General features: G+C 36.0%; 1 protein-coding gene across 9 annotated transcripts in view; it reads right to left on the bottom strand.

Annotated features, from left to right (window-relative positions):
- The window catches only part of LOC127386252 (sodium channel protein type 2 subunit alpha), a 79,109-nt gene that overhangs the window by 34,626 nt on the left and 21,213 nt on the right, over window positions 1-23,270 (bottom strand). For 4 of the 9 annotated variants that reach the window (XM_051622984.1, XM_051622991.1, XM_051622988.1 and 1 more), the window contains exons 3-13: window positions 20,481-20,598; window positions 16,242-16,332; window positions 14,436-14,564; window positions 13,671-13,762; window positions 12,481-12,753; window positions 8,859-8,922; window positions 8,148-8,289; window positions 7,113-7,319; window positions 5,453-5,743; window positions 1,963-2,343; window positions 847-979 (exon numbers count right to left, since the gene is read on the bottom strand). In XM_051622984.1, coding sequence (XP_051478944.1) covers window positions 847-979; window positions 1,963-2,343; window positions 5,453-5,743; window positions 7,113-7,319; window positions 8,148-8,289; window positions 8,859-8,922; window positions 12,481-12,753; window positions 13,671-13,762; window positions 14,436-14,564; window positions 16,242-16,332; window positions 20,481-20,598 — 1,921 coding nt within the window. Of the gene's footprint in view, window positions 1-846; window positions 980-1,962; window positions 2,344-5,452; window positions 5,744-7,112; window positions 7,320-8,147; window positions 8,290-8,858; window positions 8,923-12,480; window positions 12,754-13,670; window positions 13,763-13,858; window positions 13,951-14,435; window positions 14,565-16,241; window positions 16,333-20,480; window positions 20,599-23,270 lie in introns of all 9 variants that reach the window. The other 5 variants (XM_051622990.1, XM_051622993.1, XM_051622989.1 and 2 more) reach the window with 3 other exon arrangements.

Raw genomic sequence — 23,270 nt, 5'->3', positions numbered from 1 at the left:
TTACTGTAAGGGTAGTGAGACACTGGAACATGTTGTCTAGAGAAGCTGTAGATGCCCCATCCCTGTAACTGTTCAAAGGCCAGGTTGGATGGGGCTTGTGCTACCTGGTCTAGTGGACAATGTCCTGCTCATGGCATGAGGGTTGGAAGTAGATGATCTTTAAGTTGCCTTCCAACCCAAACCATTCTGTGATTCTACACACAGAATGAATAAAATACTTGAAATTTTCCTCATGAAAGATAAACATTTAGAACAAAACTGAAGTCAGACAACTCTTTAGACAGTATTATGGTTCACATGTGGAAAACTGCTCATTATTACCTCTTCCCATTTGTTATTTTGGGCATAGCCCTTTAAGCCTCAAAGTACTGTTTTGCCCTTTCTTACAAGTAGTTGCTTAATTCTATGATTCAAATTAATTGTATTTAGCCTTACAGAAAGAACAACATGATCCTTCCTTTGTGAAACAGCATGTCTGGTGAATCTTTAGAAGGGAATTGTTCTGATGCAAGAAGCACAGCCATTTCAGTAATTTAAAAAGAGCTTTTACCCCAAAACATAACTTCTGTAGAGAAACTGCACAGATCAATTGCTTTCTGCTTGCATTTAACTTGGAAGTTTGCTGCTTCCACCTCAAAACTGCTAGTATACTGAAAGCTTGACTGCTTTTCCATATATATCAGTCCATATTTAAAAAAAAACCACGCTAATACTATGTCTATCTACAAATGTCACCTTGCCTGTACATTCAGGCTGAAATAGCTACCTGAAAACAGCACTGCTACTTAATGCATCATAATTTAAGAGCACTTTATGGCAATGTCATACAAAAATTGTGTTACATACCTTCCATTGTGTTTGTAAGCATGCTGGCTATACTCATTGCTCTTTGCCTTGCACTAGGATCTGTTAGGTAGTCCATAGGAACATGATAAGAACTAGACCGTCTCTTCCTTAAGTCAGTTTCTGTAGTAGTGCCCTGAAAATAAAACACTGATAAAGTAGCCTATTGATTGATCATTTTATAAGAATGACACTGTAAATTATTATTAAAGCTTAATGGTTTAAAACACTCTACTGTTTTGCACCATGCTCCATTTATGGTCATGATTTTGCAATAGATGATAGACTAACATACGCCTTTGTATACAGCAAATCAGTAGGATTGCTCTTGTACTTAAATAATTTGTTTTGAAGGATTTTGGTGAAACAGGGCTGAGACATTGAAAAAATATGTTAGACTTTAAGCAGTTTTTAGACTATAAAAAGTTCCATAGTCCTTGTCAATGAGCTCTGCTATGAATACCTTTCTACTTAGGCAGTGAACTCTTTCTAAACATGAAAGTACATGGCCCACACAGCTAGCAGTAAAGGCACAAAGAGTAAGGGTATTTTCTTAGGGTAACTCTTTATCCAGAATAAATTATCATTTGCCTAGAACATGCTTTCAAACAAAATAAAAGAAAAAATATTTAATAATGTTGACATCTCAAAAAAACCCACAAGCAACAACCTAGAAAAATTAACTATGTGTCAAGAACACTGTCACAACCCATGTAAGCTGTACTATCAGTGTTATATCAAAAGTTTCATATATGGCCAGTGGGCAGTCAAATACTCATTTAATATATTCCATTAATTACACAGATTTTTTTTTCATGTCTCATATATGAATACAGAATTTTCCAGTTAAGTCTTCAGTTAGCATAATGAATCAATGGAGATAAGACTACACATACTACATTTATTCAATGGTTTACTATGTTATTCTCTTCATTCCCAGTATATTAGTGTATATTTTCAGTTTCTACTTTAATTTATAACTGGAATATATAAAAGGAGCATTCACAGCTTGGCCAGAAAGGGAGTAATTCCCAAGTAACTAAGTTTTGTACAAACAAGCAGCTGATCATACAGGGAAGGGAGAGGACATCATGCCTGAGCTATTGCAGACTTCCTTACATTGCTAGCAGTGGCTGCTTTATCAATCATCACCTCTGGCAGAAGCTGTCCAGTAGGTGACATCAGAGCTGGCGGCCCACCAACTAAAGAAACCACTCCATTGCAATCCACAGTGCTGTGCATCTTCCCATTTGCTGGAAGTGGAGGTACTATCCTGGATGACCTACTGGCCTGACTAATGTTACTGTTGCGCCGTTCACCATGTCTGTGAGGAACAAAGAGGGAATCTCTTCTGCTCTCATTGTCTTCAAAAGTGCTGTGCTCATCATCAGCAAAATCATTTTCTGATCCTACATCTTTTGCTCGACCTCTGAAGCTGAAAAGACTTGTTCTGCTGTTGCGCCTTGGGGAAAACAGGGAGCCACGAATGCTCAGCAAAGACTGTAGGCAAATAAAAACAGTGGTTATCAGATGAAAATTCTTTGAAATATTTTTTTTCATACAGGGGAAAAATCCCCAGCATTAATGTGTCTTAAAGTGTAAGGTCATCTACAAAGAAATTAACTGGTACACCCCCTTCATACACTTCCTTTTGGATAGCAAAGAAAGAGTACATAAGTGACAGACAAAGAGTAGTTATTTTACTACTTTGGATATATGAAATAAATCAGTTTAATTAGAGTAAAAGAAAATGCTTGACAGAATTGTTTCCTCTGCCATTCTGCCTGTTTTTTTTTACATACTGTTCATAAACTGAGTAAACACATCTAGACACTATTTACCCCAGGTTGGCATTATTAATCTGACGGGCTGACTAAATAAAGGTTTAGGCAAATTTCCTGTGACTCAGTCTGCATACAAAGGTACCTCCCAAATACTGCCTCTTTAAAAAAAAACAACGTATTTTTTCATATATTAGCAAAGTAGGCTACAATAAGGTTTTTATTTCTTTTTTGAAGTCTTACCTATCCTGAATATGTGAAGATATGCCTGTAATTTTGTATAAACAGTCTCACTAATCTTCATCATTTTCCTCATGTGAGTAAATGTTCTGCTATCTTTTCAGGATCAGAGTCAAAATAATGCTCTAATATTGCAAATAATCATACATGTTCTTAATTTTAATTCATATTGGTGATTCTCTTGACTTATCAGCCATTAGCACCTAATTTCACCCAAGACTTCTAGGAACAGCAGAGACTACATATAACAAAGCAGCATCTTGTTTCTTTTCTGCAACTTATCTTTATGGACCTGATCCCCATTGTTCTAGGTACTGCAAAAGGCAGAAAAAGGTTCTCTGCAAATAACTTATCATCTAAGTGTAACACAACAGATGGATACAAAAAGAAAGATAATACAATGAGGCAAAATCGATGGGTATGATAAACAGTGGTCTCACCTGAAGTCACTTCCCTGTCAAGCTTTCTGTAGGCAGCATGGTAAAAGAGAGTTTTTAAGAGGGATTTGAGGAAAGCAATGAAGTGTTCTGTGGAAACTCATGGGAGCTTCTTCCAAGCATGAGGGACAGCATACCAGAAAGAGCTCAAAGAAACTAGCTTGAAAATTTAAGAGGAGGTTAAGGATGCTGGCATGGGTCAGCCAAAGCTGGGACTTGAGATGTTTACTGCAAGTAGACAAGGCGGGTTGGGAAGAACTTTAGGCACAATATGTTTAATGGTATTAAAAATATCTTTAGGTAGATATGTTTACTAGCAAATTAGGTAAAAGCAATGAAATAGGTTAGTGCTCTTTGCAACAACATTCTTGATGAATACAGGAGTAACTGGGACATGAAAAGAGGTCAAAGTTAAAAATGATCCACAGCTGTGGGGCCAGACTAGAGTTAAAAAATAAAGAAAATAAAAAGAGAGAGAGAGAGAGAAGGGAACTAGAAAAAGGTCTTGTGGAAATCCCTTAAACTGTCAAATGGGTAAAAGGGTCTTGTAAAACACAACTAAACAAGGAGAATTGACAAAATCACAAATGTTAGGAAGCATAATTGTTCAAGAAGAACATAATGGTCAGTTACATTGAAGGCAAGTGAAATGTCAAGGAAAATGTCAAAGATGAGATATAAACCAGAATTTTGTCTAGGAAAAAATTATTAAAAGCTGGTGAGTGGATTTTTTGTTTAATGGCTAGAATTGAGAGTGACAAGGAACTACGGTTGGAAAACCAGAGGGGAGAGGATTGCTAGACTGTCATACTAAACAGCTGTAAATGAACTCAGAGATGGAAAGGTAAAAGAAGCAAGTTGTATAAGGAATGCTTCATTTCTTACAAGATGGATGAATTGAGCTGCAGTTGAATAAGGGAGCAGTTTGAATGAAGGCACAACTAAGAATGTGCACCTGAGGGATCAGATGGGTCTTCAAGATGCAGTCAATGGATATATGTGTGAAAATTTGTATAAGGAACAGAATGAATCATGAACTAACTAAATTTAGCAAAGTAGTCTTACAGAGGCTAGTTAGACAGTTGACAACATAAAACAGTGGTAAACCAAGGGGAGAAGGGGAAGGATGCAGTACTATTGAAAACGAAAGTATGTTAGGAATGAGGAGTTAACTTGTCAGAAATAGGAAGCTAGAAACATTATACTCCCACCACAGTTTGGTCTAAGGAGGACCAGAAGAAAATACTGGATAAAGAGTTCTGACCTTTGAGAAGAGGAGCTGCAAAAAGTGATATAGGAAGAGAATATGGATTATCATGATTATTTAGGGATGAAACAGGCTTTTCAGACACTAATAGAAGAGGATTAAAAAGGAATTAGTTTAGTAATAATGACTAAAAAGAGGGAGAAAGAAAGTCATAATGACCAGGAAGAATAGAGAAGCTGAGGATAAAAGGAAGAAGCACATTGAGGCACACAAAGGAGCAGAAAAAGAATGGATATGAGACCTGGACTTGAAGTGCTGAGGGAAGAGTTGGAGGTGGGGAAATGCAGAGGAGCTCTGAAAACTGTAGAAGGAATAATGTAACAAAGCTATCAAATCAAACAAACGTCTGCATGCAGATGGCACTCTGAGTCACTGGTGTTTCAATGTAAGAGAACACAAGGACACATTGCAACAGATAGTTCTGCCTTTAAGATAACACAATTAATGGTCTCACATAAATAAATTTGTCAAATTTCACATGAAGATTTATGTAATTTCTACTGGGTTTTTTGCAACCCAAATTTAGTATTTTTCTGATGTAAAACATGAAATTCCTTTGTACGTGTGCATCAAATTTTGAAGCCACTGATCATGCTGAATACATCCATCTAGATGGGGAGAAAGGTCCATTTTCAACAAGAATCTTGAAATGCAACTCATTTTAATTGATACACATTTTGATTTTTTCACACAAATTAAGGATAAAAACAAAATCTCTCAAATTCTTAGTTTCATCTTCAGCTGTAAGTATTAACACAGTAATACTTTGATTTAATAGTAAAGAATCTGTGGTAACTTTTGCAATAATTGACCAAACTACTTTACAGGGTTTTGTTTATAAGAGGACATACAAAGGTGTTCAAGTGGTAATAATACTATGTTACCTGGTGCGGGGAAGAGAACCTCTTTTCGTATGTCAGTCTGTTCCCCTCAATGGAAAAGCGGAAACCTTTCCTTTTGATGCTGTCCTCTGATTCAGATTTGTGAAATTCTTCCCCATCCTTCTCCTCGCCTTCAGACTGCTCTTTCTGCTTTTTTTTCTTTCTTCTATTCCTCCTCTCTTTAGCACTCTTTGAGCTCAGTTTTGATGCCTCAGAGGAACTTTCGGAGAATCCACCTAGTCCACCTGCTCCACTATAGTCTCTTGAGTCAGCTGCTGCAGCTGCTGCTGCTGCCTATACATACAAGCACATATGCAATTTACATTTATACAAACACACCACTCACTATTTTAAATTTCTTGCCATTCTTTAAAAAATAATGACTTTGAAATAAAAGCAATGATTCCACTTCACTGAACCCAGCATATCATAGGAATATCATTTGTGAGACACCACAGGAACCTTAATTTGTCACTGCTCTTTAAACCAGGAGTCAGAGCAGCCCAAGGGAAAACTGCCATCAGAGAGCCGAGTTAACAAGCATCTGGTTTAGACTGGAGCATTATGTTGCAATGAATTTTTCCTCTGAAATACTATGTAAAAGTAAGGAATCATCTCAAACAACAGGAAAAATCCCTGTTCACAGGAAGCAACACCTTCATACACAATTTTGCTGGATTTTTAATTCCTTCTAGTCTATTAAAGATCTGGCATAACATTGTTTCTCTCAGATTTGCAAATCATAATCAGAGATAACTGCAGCCTAGTGACCTGTTGCTGTTTGAAGATTGAAACAATTGTGGAGAATTTAATAAACACTTATTTACAAGTGGTGGTAAAAAAAAAAGCCCCAAAACAACTAACAGACCAAACAAAAAACCCCTAATTGCTCACTTCAGTCATGTGCTTACAGGGAAGACAAGCTCTATGTGGCCACATGAAAAGCAGACATTATCAATTATCCTATTAAAGATTTTAGTCTTCAAAAAACAAAAAGGAATTTCAAAGCAGTATGCAATCATTATGTCTGTACCACAGAAGCATTCTGTCCAGTTTGTCCACTTTTTCCAGTATTTTTTAGAACTGGAACACTACAGCTTTCTGCTATGAGAGCTGGGGAAGGAGTAGAAAAAGCCAAATGTTGCTGAAGCAAAGTACTTCTCCCACAGCACCTACAATAGTTTTGCTTTTGTTACTTAAATAAGTAGATCTCACACATCTCCATTTCACAGAATCACAGAATAGTTGCAGTTGGAAAGAAACCTCTAGAGGTCATCATGTCCAACTTCCTGGCAGAAGGGTCACCTAAAGCAGGTTGCCTAGGATCATGTCCAGATGGCTTTTGATTATCTCCAAGGATGGTGATTCCACAAGCACTCTAGGAAGCTTGTTCAAGTGCTTAGTCAAAAAAGTGAATCTCCATCTTCAATTTGAAAATCCAGTATTTTATATTGGTTATCATTTTTGTCATAGATTAACAAGATTTCAAGCCAGCAGAAAAAGTGCAATAAAAACATCAAAGATTGTTTGCAAAACAAAGGAATTTATAAGACTGGTAGTAATATATTGTTAGGAGTAGGGGAGTAAAAGTATTCTTATATGTGGATATAAAGCATACAATCATAATCATGAATGAAGTGGGAATTTTACTTTACAGGGATACCTGAGCCTCCTCCTGTTGCTTTTTCAGTTGTTCCAGCATTTGCTGAAATTCTGCTTCTTTCTGTTCTGCTTCTTCCATGGTTGCTTGATTCTGTTCTTCATAGGCCATGGCAACCACAGCCAGGATCAAGTTAATCAGGTAGAAAGAACCCAGGAAAATGACCAAAACAAAAAATATCATGTAGGTTTTCCCAGCAGCCCGCAGTGTCTGGAGAAAAAGAGAGAACACACATTTTTAGTAGACTTTTAAGTACTGTTGCATAATATGGTAGCATCTGTGTTATGATCTAGAAATGCATTATAAGATTACTTTGTTTCAGCACAAAATTAATTTGTTACTTTTTTCCATATAAAAATAGTATATATCCTGGCCACACATGCAAAAAAAACACCAAACCAAACAAGTTTTGTGTCTACTATGATCAAGGTAAATAAGATTCTGTAGCTTGAATACTTCAGAACTTCTACCAATGAGAATCTGTGGTAGCAGTTGCTGCCCCACTATACATACATACGTAATATAGCCTTTAATTCTTACAGTAGTGGGGCCACTAACCAGCATCTTACCTTCTTGTCTCATCAGTCCCAAACTACGATGCCACAGAGGCAGCGCAGTTTACAAGATGTCACTCTGCAACACATTACTGTCCTTCAGCTTAAGGACACGTGCAGTTCAGGGACAAGACGAAACCTTTTCAAAGACAACATAATTGTACTAAACTGCAAATCACTTTAGCATCTATTTACAGCTTAGGGAAGAAGCTTTAACAAATTAAGTGCATTTACTCATTTGTGAAAAGAAACAATAATGCTTAACCACCTTCATAAAACAGCTATTTCTTATTATGTATCTGAGTAGGACATTGGAACCCAAATAATGAACAAGGCCCCTGCTGTTTTAGACAGCTTACATATATGAAATAAAGGATGATTTCTGTCCCAAAGGCCTTTAGGGACATGTGAATGAAAATAACTATGCAAGTACTATGTAGTAATGGTATTGGTGATGGTGCTGTTTATTTTAATAAGTCCTCACCAGCTGGTAAAGATTCTCCCAAAAGTCCTGAGTCATCAATCGAAACAGTGACAAGAATGCCCAACTGAATGTATCAAAACTTGTGTAGCCATAGTTGGGGTTTCTACCAGCTTTCACACATATATATCCTTCTGGACATTGACTACAAAAGAAGAGGAAATGCTATTTTTAACAACTACTCTAAATTATGAAATGCTATAGTAAATCACAAAATTGTTCAGGAGTTATCAGTTGCTAAAGAAATGAAGAACAATTAAAATTTTATTCTGCATGCCAAAGATTAAAATATTTCTCTTACTGGTTTTCATTTTTAAAATTCAATTTCCTAATGATATTTCAATGCTTTAATAGTATAACTTATAGTAATCTATCCTTCCCCGCAATTTGTCACATCAACACATCTCTCCAGGACAAGAGAAGAAAGTCAACTAGCATGGCTGATTATAAACAGTTATCAGCAAGCTAGCAGTAACATTTATGCACACAGCCTTCACGTGTTTACCTTCACAAAATTACCCTAAGATGCTGAAGAAAGTGCCTGTGTAAACTCAAATCACATAGATGGTTATATTTATGTATAGCTTCAATTGCAAACACCGGCAATTTGCAAAACTACAGTACAGTTGGTACTAAAGTTTACCACCTGAGCTATTCTAAGTAGCTGATTATTTTTTCTTGATGCATAGTGAAAAGTGATGACTGTTTTCTTACCCTGCATCTGAGCTATTGCCACACAGCAGAGCATCATTTTGTCCTTCCAAGAAGTAGAAATGACCTGTTTTTTTAAAAAAAATATTAAAAAGGTGATGAGAAAGGCAAAGAAAGAACCAGAGCTAACACATGGTTTAACTGCAATATATAATGATCAGGAATGAAAAAAGCATGGAAAATACTGTTTTGACAGGAAAAAAGCCCTTCTATAGAGTCTTGAAGTTAGCTTTTCTTTAGAAAATAAAAAGGTAGTGCTATGGCTAATTCTCAGCAACCTCCCCAAATACATAAAATACAATGGGTGGATTACCGAATTCTGTGTATCAGCAAATGAGTGAAAAAATACCATGAAAACAAGTCAAAGGATGAGGGTGATTCCCTGCCATATATTTTGTTATATACCATTTAGTGTTATTAATGTATAATTATTTATTACATACTACTGTATCTGAATGTTACTTGAAAAACTGCTGAAATTTTTGCAGCCTGAAAACACAATACAACATGCACAAGAGATTGCTAACTGGATCTTTACTTGAGCAGCTTAAGAAACCAAGCTCTTATTGTACATTACAAAAAAATACTACACTATATTCTATAGCAGAGGAATGTACTTGAAGTATCTATATTTATTTTGTTAATAGGCTAATTATCAAAATGAGGTAAAATATAACTTAAAGAGATAAAAGTCTTAGAAGTCCAGATGCATTCTTTTGTTTACTTTGTTCTGCTTTGAGGCAGAAAGGGAAAACCAGTTTGCTGTCAATTACTAGTTTGGGATTCTGATGGTAAAATGGGAATCTCTAGTGAAGATTTTTGGGTCAGATGGCTTATTAAGCTAAAGTTGCCAAAATTAGGTATGTTCTGGCTGTTCCCAGGAAGCAGATGGTTCCTTGAGATTCACTGCCAGCTGGCACAGACAAGCTTAGATGGCATGAACTAACTGAGGGCTAAAGCTAAAGAGACAAGCAGGGAATTGCAACCAGCTCCTATCAACTGTTTCTGCTTTGTCACCACCAATATACACTAGAGACAGCATAAAATGTTTATTTTAAAGAGAAAGAGAGATTATATGCATAACTTGTACATCTGCAATCTGTTCTCAGATATCAGATAAGAAAACAGTGGATTTTCATACATTCTGGTGTTCACATAGTCATGCCCCATGAGAGATCTAACTCCTACTTAAATACCTTAAAAAGGTTTAAGATGCAGATAGGCACCAGGCCAGATTTTCAGAATTGTCTGTGGGCCTAATTCACCTTCTCATGTGGCACAGCTCCTTCTCTGGTAAGCAGAGCTTCTGGTAAACTACCCAGTCAGCTCAACTCTCAGCCCACCATTTTGGAAGACATTAAAAGAATAAATTTACAATAGAAATATTATAAAGTAATAATTAATATAAGTTTATAAACCATATGCCATATATAAGACCCTTCCTGTCTCCTGCCAACTTAAAAACCGGACATCAGTCATGGGTAAAAGTCAGACACGACATTCCGTAAGCAAATAATAGAGATATGTTCTGACTGGAATCATAACAAAATACTAGAAAGAAGATTCTGAGAGAGTAGTTGCCAGTGGCCCAATGTCAATTTATAAGGGCATCTTTCTGAAGATCCTCCATGGATCTGTGCTACACATGGTTTTCACAAGAAGTTTCATTACCAATTCAAGACATGATATCATAGAAAAAAAATGCATTGAGTATTCTGAAGACATCAAGCTAGAAGAGAAGATGATTGAAATTTGGAATGACCTTTACAAATTGACAAGCTGCTCCAAAAGCAATTGGATTTATTTCAACAGAGACAAGTGGAAAATGCAACAACTGACAAGGCAAAATGAAATACGTAAATGCAAAAAAGACAGGATCTGGCTACAGCCACTGCAGTGACTGTCATGAACTGCATGTTGACTGTGAATCAACAATACAGTGTTGAAATAAAAAAGATGTAATTTTGAGATGTGTTAATAGGAATGTTGCCTATGTGGCACATGAGGTAATGACTTCTAATTTGTACCTTTATTAGGAGAATAAGTGCCAGATTTGAGCATTGAATTAAAAAAAAAACAAACACACACAAAAAAGGCAAAAAACCCCCCAAAACCAACAAAAACTACAATAAATTCCCAGACTAATTGGAAAGAGTCTAAGGAAAAGAAAAACATGTTAGAATGTATATAGAAAAAGCAAAGCAAGGTGAGTGTCGGTCTCTTCTCACAATTAACAAGAAATAGGACAAGAGGAAATGTCCTCAAGTTGCAACAGAGGAGGTTTAGATTGGATATTAGGAAAAAAACTATTCACTGAAAGGGTTGTCAAGCACTGGAACAGGCTGCCCAGGGAAGTGGTGGGGTCACCAGCCCTGGGGGCATTTAACAGACATGTAGATATGGTGCTCAACAACATGATTTAGTGGTGGACACTGCAGCGTGCTAGGTTAACAGTCGGACTTGATGGTCTTTAAGGTCTTTTCCAATCAAAACAATTCTCTGATTCAATAAAGACTAATGTAAAAAAGTATATGATAATCATATTTCTAAGTCTACAGGAGTAATAATATATTCAAAGTGAAACTATGAAAATTTAGGTCAGATATTTAGAAAAAAAATTGTTTTTGTGATATACTGCCAGAAGTGGCTAAAGGGAAATGAAATGGAATCTGTTTTTCAGATTTTTTTAAGAATAGATTATCATCCAAGATCTCGAAGATGACTTTTCTATGGTACTAGAAACAAGCTGAGATGATATAAGATTACAGCCAGTGAGACATGGATCCAAAAGCATTTAGCTGTTAAACTGAGGTTTCTTAACAACGTTAAAACCCTAAAGACACTAAGATAAATTGGGGAGATTGAAGCTATTTACCATTACCAGAGACAAAGCAGCAGTCTATTACAGATATCTTCATAGTTTCTCTATCTTAATTTTAAAACCATTTTTGTTAACACAATAGTGACACTAACCAATGAAAGAGGTGAAAATACCATATTATGAGGTAAAAAGCAAACCAAAATGCTAATTTCTTGATTTCCACAGATAAGAAATAAATTAAAAGATATATGTCATCTACTTCTTATTTTGTTAGAATAAGAAGCATAGGATAAATTACTAGTACTCCCACAAAGGCAGGTCTGTGCTGTGGATGGGAGTGTGGTCCAGAGATACTCAAGAAGTCCCAGAAGAAACAATGCAACTGCATTTACATGCTATGCAGGATTCATGAGCTACCTGATGTTCAAATGTGGATTTATGAAGGTGGGTATTACCTTGCACTAATGTAGCCATACAATTTCAGATCCCATATTACAACTGTCACACTATTTCAGGATCTTAAAGCTAGCACAGAAATTTCTGCTTTGTGCCATGATACGGATTTACCCTAAAAGTCATATTCAGTAAAATGTAAAAATGGTATTTTGGTACCCAGTACAATATTATGAGTATGCTAAACTACAGTATGAGTGTTCTTTTACTTACTATACAAAACGAGTGCTTTTGTGTCTCTTGGCCAGATTAGACCATTTTAACTGTAATAGAAAGATACTGATGCTTTTGTACCTATTTAAAAATATTTTAAAACCCCACAATGTAGTAAATTATATAGTTAACTCTTACTTCTGTCTTCGATGTACTCATCCCAGTTAAATGTTGTCATTGTTGTATTAATATATGTACCATTTTCACCTACAGAGCTATTAAAGTAGGAAATAACAGTTGTTTCAAAAGTAGAATTGTCTGGAGGCCACTGCAGGCATTTATTCCTCAAGTTGCCCATGAACAACTGCAGCCCTATTAGTGCAAATACGCTCAGACAAAACACAGTCAGGATCATAACATCTGAGAGCTTCTTCACGGATTGAATCAGGGCTCCTACAATAGTCTTCAAGCCTGCAAAGAGAAAATATTTTTATTTGGATGTTAAACAGCTACTAAATTCACAAAAAACGTAGTGTGATTTTTCCTGACAAGATAAAGATTTCATGCAAAATGACAACTAAATGAGACTTATATTTGTGATACAATTTTTTTTTTTTTGTGAAAAGCTTTATTACTTGTGAAGATGAATGAAAAGCTGTAACTTTATCTTATAGTGTACAGAAAGAAAAAGTAGAAAATACCAAACACATTGGTTTATGCCAAAACAAGTGATTTTATTGTTCATGCTGTAGTTCAACCCTACATTGAAAAGCAGTTTTCTTTTGCTGATGCTTCTTGCCCAAACCTTTCTTACATGAACCTTTTAAAAAGTATTCTGCATTAATAAACCAATGATAGTGATATTATAGGTGCATATTTGAATGATAACCTCATAATAATGTTCTCACAATATAAGAGGGGCAATGGTTTGGAGAAGAAAGACATCCTTAAAATAATACCCCATGCATGGCCCATGCTATCCTTTAGAGTTTAACTTTTTATACATGACTTAAAACTGAATTAAGTTGCTACATCAAGTGCCTGCAATAAATGATAAAGTTTGCATCAGTATGAAAGCTTAAAATTAACTTATATTTAAAACAAGTAAAGGAAAGCTTGATGTCATAAGATGCAAATCACATAGGCTGTTTACTGCAAATATCTCATGCAAGAATTTGTTAAACTCAAAGGCTGATTTTTTTACAAGAAAATATAATTAATACAAGAAAAGCAAGAATCAATTTAAATAAAATTACATGTCTTGATTCCTGCTTTTTTCTCTTTTTTTTTTTGTTAACAATGTGTAGCAAACAAGGCTTATGCTTTAAAAATTAGAGTACAGCCTTTATGGAACAAAAGTCAGCCTCGGTGTTTAACCTCGCTCTCACCTGGAATGACTGATATTGTTTTCAAAGCTCGGAGAACTCTGAATGTTCTCAACGCTGAGACATTGCCCAGGTCCACAAACTCTGTCACATATCTGTAATAGGGGAGTTCACACACAAACACAATGACAGCACACAAATAACAGCTGGAGATACGAGGGGCCTAACACCTCACACCAACTACTTCTTACCTGGAATTACAGAAATAGTTTTCAAAGCTCTCAATACTCTGAAAGTTCGAAGAGCTGAAACATTGCCTAGGTTTACAAATTCTGTTACATACCTGTAGGATTAAATCACAGTTACTCAGAATTGAGGCAGTTTTTATCCTATTTGCTTGGGTCTTTGATCAAGACCTCTTCCCCGTTCACTGTATTTTGCCTGTGTTATAAATATGCTTCTGACCATTACATTAAATTTTATCAAAATAAACTACATTGACTTGCTGGTTGAAACCTAATATGGTCAGCATATAGCAAGAAGTCAAAAGGATTCCTTTAATCCCGGTTTGCAGAAGGGAGACAGGATATGAACAGTTCAGGCTGATGGCATTCACAATCCTAATGGTCTGGCACACGATGCTGGCCTCTGCAGCACGTGCTTAGTTAGAAATACTAAAATGTGTAAAAAGAGGTAGAAGAAACATATTGAAACTGCAGGAATTCCAGGCTCCAAATGTTCTGGCTGACAAAATATGAGGCAATTTTTAGTCACTGATTTCATGCTATCAGAAAAAATTTTGTTAATTAAAAAAAAAAAAAGACTTACGCAAATGTAATGACGGTGAAATCAAGCCAGTTCCATGGGTCTCGAAGAAATGTAAAATCTTCTAGACAGAAGCCCCTTGCAAGAATTTTAATAAGTGATTCAAAGGTATAAATTCCAGTGAATGTGTATCTGAGGAAAATACGCAAGACAGAGTTTGTAGAAAAATACAGGTTATCTTTATACATTATGTTCTCTAGTTACTTTATTCTCATTTTCTTCTCTTTAAGTGGCAGAAGAATTCAATGGAAGTTACAAGCAGCTTTAAGCATCTGCAGAATTTATACCAAAGGAGGAATCAAATTATGATTAAAAGACTAAATAACAACCCATAGCTTAAGTTCAAATTCTATAATGTATACCAATTCCTGGTTACTTAATTGGTGAATGTCTGCGTTCAATCTGAATCCATGTTATAACAAAATACATAGATGGATTATGCTAGGATTTCAGAAGTTTCTTCCAGACTATACATTTCTTTCTTAAATGTTATTTTATGTTGAAATGTTGCTCCGTATCATGAACTGGCAATGTGTCAAGCCTCATTGACCTTGTTACAGAGTAGGTGTATTCACTACCTCATCTTCAGCAAGACAAGTAAAGTACTGGAATGAAACTAGTGTTTTCAGATGAAAAGTCCAGTGCAACCAAAATTACCTGCAAACACCAACAAAGTTCAGATACTAATTTTGACTAAAAATTGTGGTTGAAATGTAAAAAGTAAAAATATTTTAATTCTGGCATTGTGTAATTTCAATTCTCCATGTCCAAATTACATAATCTTGAACTTTAATTTATATCTTTAATGGAAAAGGTTTCAAATTGAAGTGTTTAGAAGACTTGAACTGGTTTTCACACTTGACTCAACCTGAAATCAATTTTTCCAATATAAAATTACTAAAAAATTCCTTTGCTGCACAACTTTACTCAACAGATGAGGAAGACTTCTGTTGTATATCTGAATGGCACAATATAATTACATGAAGAAACATTCAAGCTAGCTACCTTTATTCATAAATATTTACTATATGCTAGACATATGTATGTTCCTACTGGACTCAAAATGAGGATGCTTCCACTGACTTTAATAGCCCTAAGATTTAACATTTGATTACTGAAGATGAAACATAAAACCCAAAGATGCTAGCAATGAATAAGAAGCAGAAGCATAACATGCTATTGTAGAAATGAAGCCCCATGAAGAGCCGTGTTTCACACTGCGGTTTACAGCCTTGGAACTAACACCAAATATGCACCAACTGTATATCAGCACCAAGAAGATGAAAACATATTGGACCTTTTCTCTTCCTATGGAAAGATTAGGCAACCACTTAAATATTTTTTTAATAGCTTATTTTTCATACAAGCTTTCCATTGTTGGATTGACTTTGGTAAAAGAAAGCTGCACTATGGTGAACACAGCCATCCATTAGACAATTCCTTTATCTGTAATGGTTATTGCAATAGAGATGGATGAGTGTATTTCCTCTGATTTTTGCACAGATGTAACATAGAATGCAGTGGAAATATTTATAATCCAGTTTTTTTGCATGGTTATAAGACTAGCTTCTCTTCTTACATTCCTCATCTAGCACTGCAAACAGAGGATGGGCACTGAACAACTTGCAATAAGGGAAGTGTTGTAAAATACATGTATTTAATATTACACAGAAGAAACCAGCATTACAGTAGCTGTTGAAAGGACATGTCAACAAAGTAGCTGCTGCCAGTGGATGCCATCCTAAAATAAAGTATAGCAGTTTATTTCAGATTACTGATTATTATTAAAAGAAAATCCATTTAACTTACTCTACATTCTTTGTCCAGTCTGGAGGGTTACTCATGGTCATAAATACACAGTTGGTCAAAATAGTGCACATAATAAGCATGCTGAATAATGTAGGTTAAGAGTTAAGGAATGTAAGCCAGAAAATCTCATAAAAAGAGTATCAAATAACATGCTGCTTTGGCAGATTTCTACTATCAGGAGCTATTTATCCCTCCACTGCTCTGTTAACACTCAGGGAAAAGTCCTGCATATGCAAAAGCATTCAAAGTCACATCTTTAAAGCTGAAAGAGAACAATTACATTCTAAAAATAAGAAAATCTGAAAGACAGTAAAAAAAAAAAAAAAATCAACCTTTAGTTTTAAGAATACCTTAGATTATTTTTTCTTTTGAACAAAAATGTGAAAGTTTGAAATAGTAGCATTTACTGGAATAACACAAAAAAGTATTTAACGCTCTAGGCAAATCTGATCAACTTCATTAATACAAAACAGTGAAAAATACATTTTTTTTTTCAGTCTTAGGTTTCACCATAAAATGTGGCTTGTATCAACATTTTTGTTTATCATTGCAATACATATATTGAAAGCTATATATCACATAGTGGGAGAGAGCATGGGAAATTTTAGGGAGAAAATTATTTCATTACTGTTTGCTGTATATATGACTTCTGTAATACAAACACTGGTGGAGGGGAAGGCACATGATATTCTAAAAAAACAAACAAACAAACAAACAAACAATAAAGAATTCCAGAATAGGTACAAGTCATAGATAATTAAAAAAAAAAACAAAACAAAAACAAAACTGCTCTGGATCTACAATCCTCCCTTCCGGAATTATGACACTCTCCTTAGAAATGAACATTGCAACCAAATGAAAACCATACAGATGATGTGCAAGATGTCCACATGATGGCACCATCACCCAAAACTAAGAAGTGGACAAAGCTCGATTTTGAGAAAAGCTTTGGTTTCTGTAACTAAAACGCAGGTTCACACGGTGCTCCTAAGTAGAAATTGGAGTAAAATGGGGTGGGAAGTCCTGTGAGGTTGCCCTCACAAAGTTTTCTTTGCACGTCTACACTAATGAAAAAAAAAAACCAAACAACTTCAAGTGTTGGTAAATACCTCTGCCTTCTAACTGCTGAACAAGTGAGGTATTACATTCCACAGTTCTTCATGTTTTCTGCTCAAAAAACATATTTCAAATCCTTTATTCAGGATCTAACTTCTCCCTAAGCAATTCATATATAAGTGGCATAGAAGACAAAGAAAGCTATTTAAAAAAACCCCAACAAACAAAAATTCTGTTTCAAGTGTTTCACAAGCCTGTATTTTACACAGGTTTTCAAAAATCTTTTTGATTAAATGCCCTCTCAGAGTTGCAAATCCTCCTTATTCTTTTACCAGTGGAGAAATAACTAGAATACACCTTCTCACAATTTTAAACATTTTTTAACATTCTGAGCTTGGTGACTCTTAGCTTGTCTCCACCATCTCTGTCCCATGAACTTCCATTACTCCCTGTAACTAAATAATGCTCTTAGGAACATCATATATTTGACAAATAATTATTGCTAGCAACATTTGTTGCAAGCAAATACAGAACAGGCTACATAGCGTCATAACTGGTCAGGTACTTAAGAGGGTGGCTACCAAGAAGTTGGTACTCCCTATTTAGACGGAGTCACATGGAAAAGGGGCAATAGGCAAAGTTGCTCCTGGGGAGATTCCGACTGGACACAAGGGGTAACTTTTTCACCATGAGAACAATCAAACATTGGAACAATCTCCCAAGGGACATGGTAGATTCCCCCACATTGGACAGTTTTAAGTCTCAGCTTGACAGTGTGCTGAGCCATCTCTACAAACCTTTCTATTACGTAGAAAGGTTGAACCAGATGATCCTTGAGGTCCCTTCCAACCTGGCATTCTATGATTGATTCTGAAGTAATTTGTATGCTAGTCAGTAATAACAGCCTGGGAAGGTGATGGCACGACTCGTTCTGCATGTCATCTCTAAACACATTGAAGAACAGGAAGTTATTGGAAGTGGTCAACATGGATTTACCAAGGGTAAATCATGCTTGACCAATCTGCTAGCCTTCTAAGATGACATAAGTGGTTGGCCGGATGAGGGGAGATGTCATCTACTTTGACTTCAGCAAGTCTTTTGACACCGTCTCCCATACCATGCTCATTAGGAAACTGAGGGAGTGTGGGCTAGATGAGTGAGCAGTGAGGTGGACTGAGAGCTGGCTGTGTGACAGATATCAAGAGGGTTGGGATTAATGGAGCAGGGTCGAGTTGGAGGCCTGTAACCAGTGGTGTCCCCCAGGCATCAATACTTGGTCCAGTCTTGTTTTGACATATTGATCAGTGACCTGGATGAGAGGTCAGAGTGTATCCTCAGCAAGGTTGCTGATGGTACCAAACTGGGAGGAGTGGCCAACACTCCAGGGGGCTGTGCTGCCATCCAGTATGACCTGGGCAGGCTGGAGAGCTGGGCAGGGAAGAATCTCATGAGGTTCAATGAGGGCAAGAGTAGGGTCCTGCATCTGGGGAGGAAGAACCCCATGCACCAATGCAGGTTAGGGGTGGACCTGCTGGAAAGCAGTTCTGAGGAGAAGGATCTGAAAGTCCTGGTAGACAGTAAATTATCCATGAGCCAGCAATGTACCCTTGCTGCCAAAGAAGGCCAATGGAATCCTGGGTTGCCTAAGGAACTGTGCGGCCAGTAGGTTGTCAGAGGTCATTCTCCTCCTCTACTCTGACCTGGTGAGGCCACATCTGGAATACTGCATCCAGTTCTGGGCTCCCCAGTTCAAGAGAGACAGGGAACTACCAGAGTGTCCAGCAAAGGGCAACAAAGATGACTGGGGCATTGGAGCATCTCCTTATGAGGAAAGGCTGAGAGAGCTGGGACTCTTCAGCCTGGAGAAGAGAAGGCTGAGGGAAGACCTTATTAATGCCTCTAAGTATCTAAAGGGTGGGTCCAAGGAGGATGAAGCCAGACTCTTTTCAGTAGTTCCCAGAGGCAGGATGAGGGGCAACCAGCACAAGCTGGAACATAAGAAGTTGCATTTAAAAATGAAGAAAAACTTATTTACGGTGAGAGAGACAGAGCACTGGAACAGGCTGCCCAGGGAGGCTGGGGAGTCCCCTTCTCTGGAGATATTCAAGACCCGCCTGGATGCAGTCCTGAGTAAAGTGCTCTAGACAACCCTGTTTTAGCAGGGGAGTTGGACTGGATGATCTCTAGAGGTCCCTTCCAACTCTGACAATTCTGAGATTCCGTAATTATCAGACTTCCAATATAACCAGATTGAAAAAAAATCCTTTCAAGATTTATTCCACATGATCTTAGGATCCCTGTATGTAATGCTACACAAAACTACTTTCAGTGTGTTTATGTTAGATTCTTATAAAACTTAAGTTTGCAAATATTTTCATTTGTTCCTTTAATAAGTAGACTTGTTGAAATCAATGCCTCAGTTGCTTGTATTAGCATTTGGGATCAGATCAGTGGGTGCCTACTGTAGTCAGCTATTAAAACACCAAAAAAGACAAAATAATAGGTAAGTCATTATAATAATTTAGCCTTGCAAATCTCTACCTGCAGTGTGGAAATCTCATGACCCACCTGAAGACTGAAATTAAAACATCTACAAGATTACAAGTGTGTAACGCAATAATGATCAAGAAATGAAATAGACATGAAAGATGCATATAGGAGTAAGAATGTATAATAAAACAAGAAACCTAAGTTGTTTTATCCATCTATCCTTCAGTTGTTGTGATGTGAATCAGAAAACAAAAAGGAGTAATGCATCCATATTTTCACTAAATGATCATGCAAGCACCAACCTGAGATCAAAGTGTCAATGAAGAAGTGAAAGTGTTTGGAGCTATGTATGTGCAGTTCATAAAAAATGTGGAGGAGGGAGAAAAAAGATGTCATGATTATAGGAAAAATGAGGGAAATGGAAAAATAGGTGGGGGAAAAAAAAAGGCACAGGAAGAAATTTTAAAGGATGATGACTGGTTGTCTGGCTTCTGATATTACTATATTAAGACGCAGCAATGAACACATGTAAAAAGGGAATAAGAAAAAGAACAGAAGACAGAAATAGTAGAGAGAAGAGGGACAAAGCACTATAGATAATATCAATCCTGGTACATGTGCCTGAGAATGATTCAAATACCAACTAACATCTCAGTCACTACAGTTTTAGACTAACCACTTAAAAAGGATATGAATGTACCAAAATCTTAATAGCTATTTTTCTAAGAGGATTGAAAGGAGTTAACATGTACAGGGCAGAGGTGGCACTGAATCGGAATATTGCCTTCCCTTTATTCAATACTATAAAGGTCTGGAAAAAGAAACAGAATAAAAATTAACATTTATTATATAACATGTTGTAAATTCAAACCAAGAAACATTTTCATTTAATAATTAATCATATTTGGTCAAACTCTTTTTCCATTAACACCTCCCTCAGATTTACAATTAACTTGTCCAGCACATACATAGTAGAGTTCAGCCAAATTACTCAAAATAGAATAGAATTAAAACATTTGAGTAAGTTTATTTAGAAATAAGTAATCTTGATATTGTTAGCTAGAAAACAGATATACAAGGTACTGATTTTCGTAATATTAAAAGAATTATTATACTTTTTGTACCATATATACACTAAGGAATGCAACTTAAAAAAAATAGAGCCATTAAAAATTCAACATTCCCTGAATTAAATACCCAGCACTGATTATCACATCAAAGTACTAAGACAATAGCTGTGCAAAGTGATCTGAATTTAAAGAGGGATTTTCATGAAAATTGAGTGCGTTCAGTAACCAGTTTTTCAACACAATGTTAATATTCTGAATAGATTTTGCTGTGCTCTTGGAAAAGAATCAAGTATTGCTTCTCTTTTCAACAATTTCTTCTGAGTTTCATACCTGCAATTCTGTTTTTCTTATATCATGCTTTACTTTTACCTAATACAGAATTTGATAATCCATATATTTCAGTCTCTCCAGTTTCAGCAATAACTCATGCATACTACCAACATTTTAAAAAGCATTTATAAATGTAATAGTTTTCTTAAAACCTAGAAATAAAGAAAAACAAAGCCTTTATTTAAAATGTACCAATGTTTTATAATTATTTATATTGCCAAGGATTTGGGGAAATTTGTATCTATTTCTATAATCTCTCCTTTCTACACATAGGTGAAAGTTCATGCTCATTGAAAATAAGTGGATCTAGCTAGCATTGTGGTAGCCCTAAAAAGCCCAAAGGGAATATAAGCCATGCAAAACTGGAGCACTGCCAGTAGCCATGATCTGCCTCAGCTGGAATCAGAGGGCAGCAGTTGTAGAGATTATGTTGTACTTTCTGAGCAGGTGTGCCAAATATAGCAGCTGAAATCTTGAAAACATGCCTCCCCCCTGCCTAAAATAATGAATGTCAGCTCCTCCAAACTGAACATACTTACATTCCTAGATATCCATTGATTCTCAAGCTGTACTTCGGTCCTTTATTGTAGAGGAGAAAGGATTGGTCTGTAATGTACTATCTTTGCTACCATTGCTTTTCAACTCTGTTACTGTTTTCCCTGGAGTTCAAGAAAATCTGCCCTAAAATCAGAGTTTCTCATAAGTACTCGGTTCCCTTCACTCTGACAAAACCTCTGATGAAACATTTGTGTGATGCTGACTCATCAAATCATATTAAAAAATTATAATGGAGCCTGGCCTAAACAAGGATGTTCAAAGATATGCAATGAACACCATGAAAAGTGATAGGAGAAATCATGATTGTAATGTATATATAGTTTGGAGTCTTGCATCTCCCACTAGAAACCATGATGCTTTTGAAAATGATCAAAACTGCCACGCATTTCTCAATCAGGAACAAACAAATCAGCAGGATTTTACTCTGTATCCACAGTTAATTGGAGAATTACTTTTCCCGTTTTCAAAGCTTGATAATACATGTGCTAGCTTTAGGATTTTCAGCACTGAATTTTGATTTTTACTACTGTAGAACTAGGAAAGAAGGAAGGAAAGGGGTCAGCACTTTGACCCAAATTCCATTTGCCTTACTTCCAGATTTCAACAGGGTAAATCACTTGAGTAAAGGGAGCAGAACACAATATTTAATTGAAAACTTTCTTTTCAAATTTAACTCATGATTCTCCATGGCACGAATTGAGTTTTAAAAATTCTGCAATTAACATTTAAGGTTTTGAATTTTTTAAAGCTGTTCTCTCTTCTTAATTTATCACAGTATGCCTCAATATATTAGGAACAAGGTATACCCTTTACTCATGCAGAAAATCTCTTAATTTGTATTTTTTTACTTATTTCAAGCTTGACTCCTAACTATTCTTAGGGGTTTTCTTCCTTTTTCTTTGAAGTAGCTCTTTTGCTTTCATGTTGTGGAGGTTTTTTGTTTTGTTGGGGTTTTTTTAGCTAATTTTAGCTAATTTCCACAGGAAAGAGAAGAAAGCACAAGAAAAAATTACAAAAAAGAAAAATAAACTTAAAAAATCAATAATTTCTTCTTTACTGGTAGAATAATGATGGTGTAATACATATGATGCCAAAATGTGAAGGATTGGAATTCTGGAGGAAACACCAGGCCATCTGGTCAAAAGTCTAAAGTTCAGCACCTTTGTGCTTGGCCACAACAGCTGTTGGCGTTACTTCAAACAAAAAGAAAATATGTGGGTTGATTTTTCAAAAAAATGTCTGTAAAATACATTTTTTTAATTACATAATATTCTTTGACACTGCATGGGGAACTCCTACCTCTCCTTTATTTCTTTTTTTAAACAATTCCTCTTTGATAACAATCATAGAACAATATAAATCTGGATATGAAAAATTTTTCACCCAGACAATTTAACTTGGATATATAGATGTGTCTACTGAGTAAAAAAATGGAAGAGAAAGATCTTTAGTATATCCTGACTTCCCTGTCCTTCTCAGCAACAAGAGAAATCAACATAGACTTTCCACGTGACAGTGAAGAAAG

This window comes from Apus apus, chromosome 6 (genome assembly GCF_020740795.1).
Source record: "Apus apus isolate bApuApu2 chromosome 6, bApuApu2.pri.cur, whole genome shotgun sequence".
Lineage (NCBI taxonomy): Eukaryota > Metazoa > Chordata > Aves > Apodiformes > Apodidae > Apus > Apus apus.
This window is presented reverse-complemented; position numbering and strand designations above follow the sequence as displayed.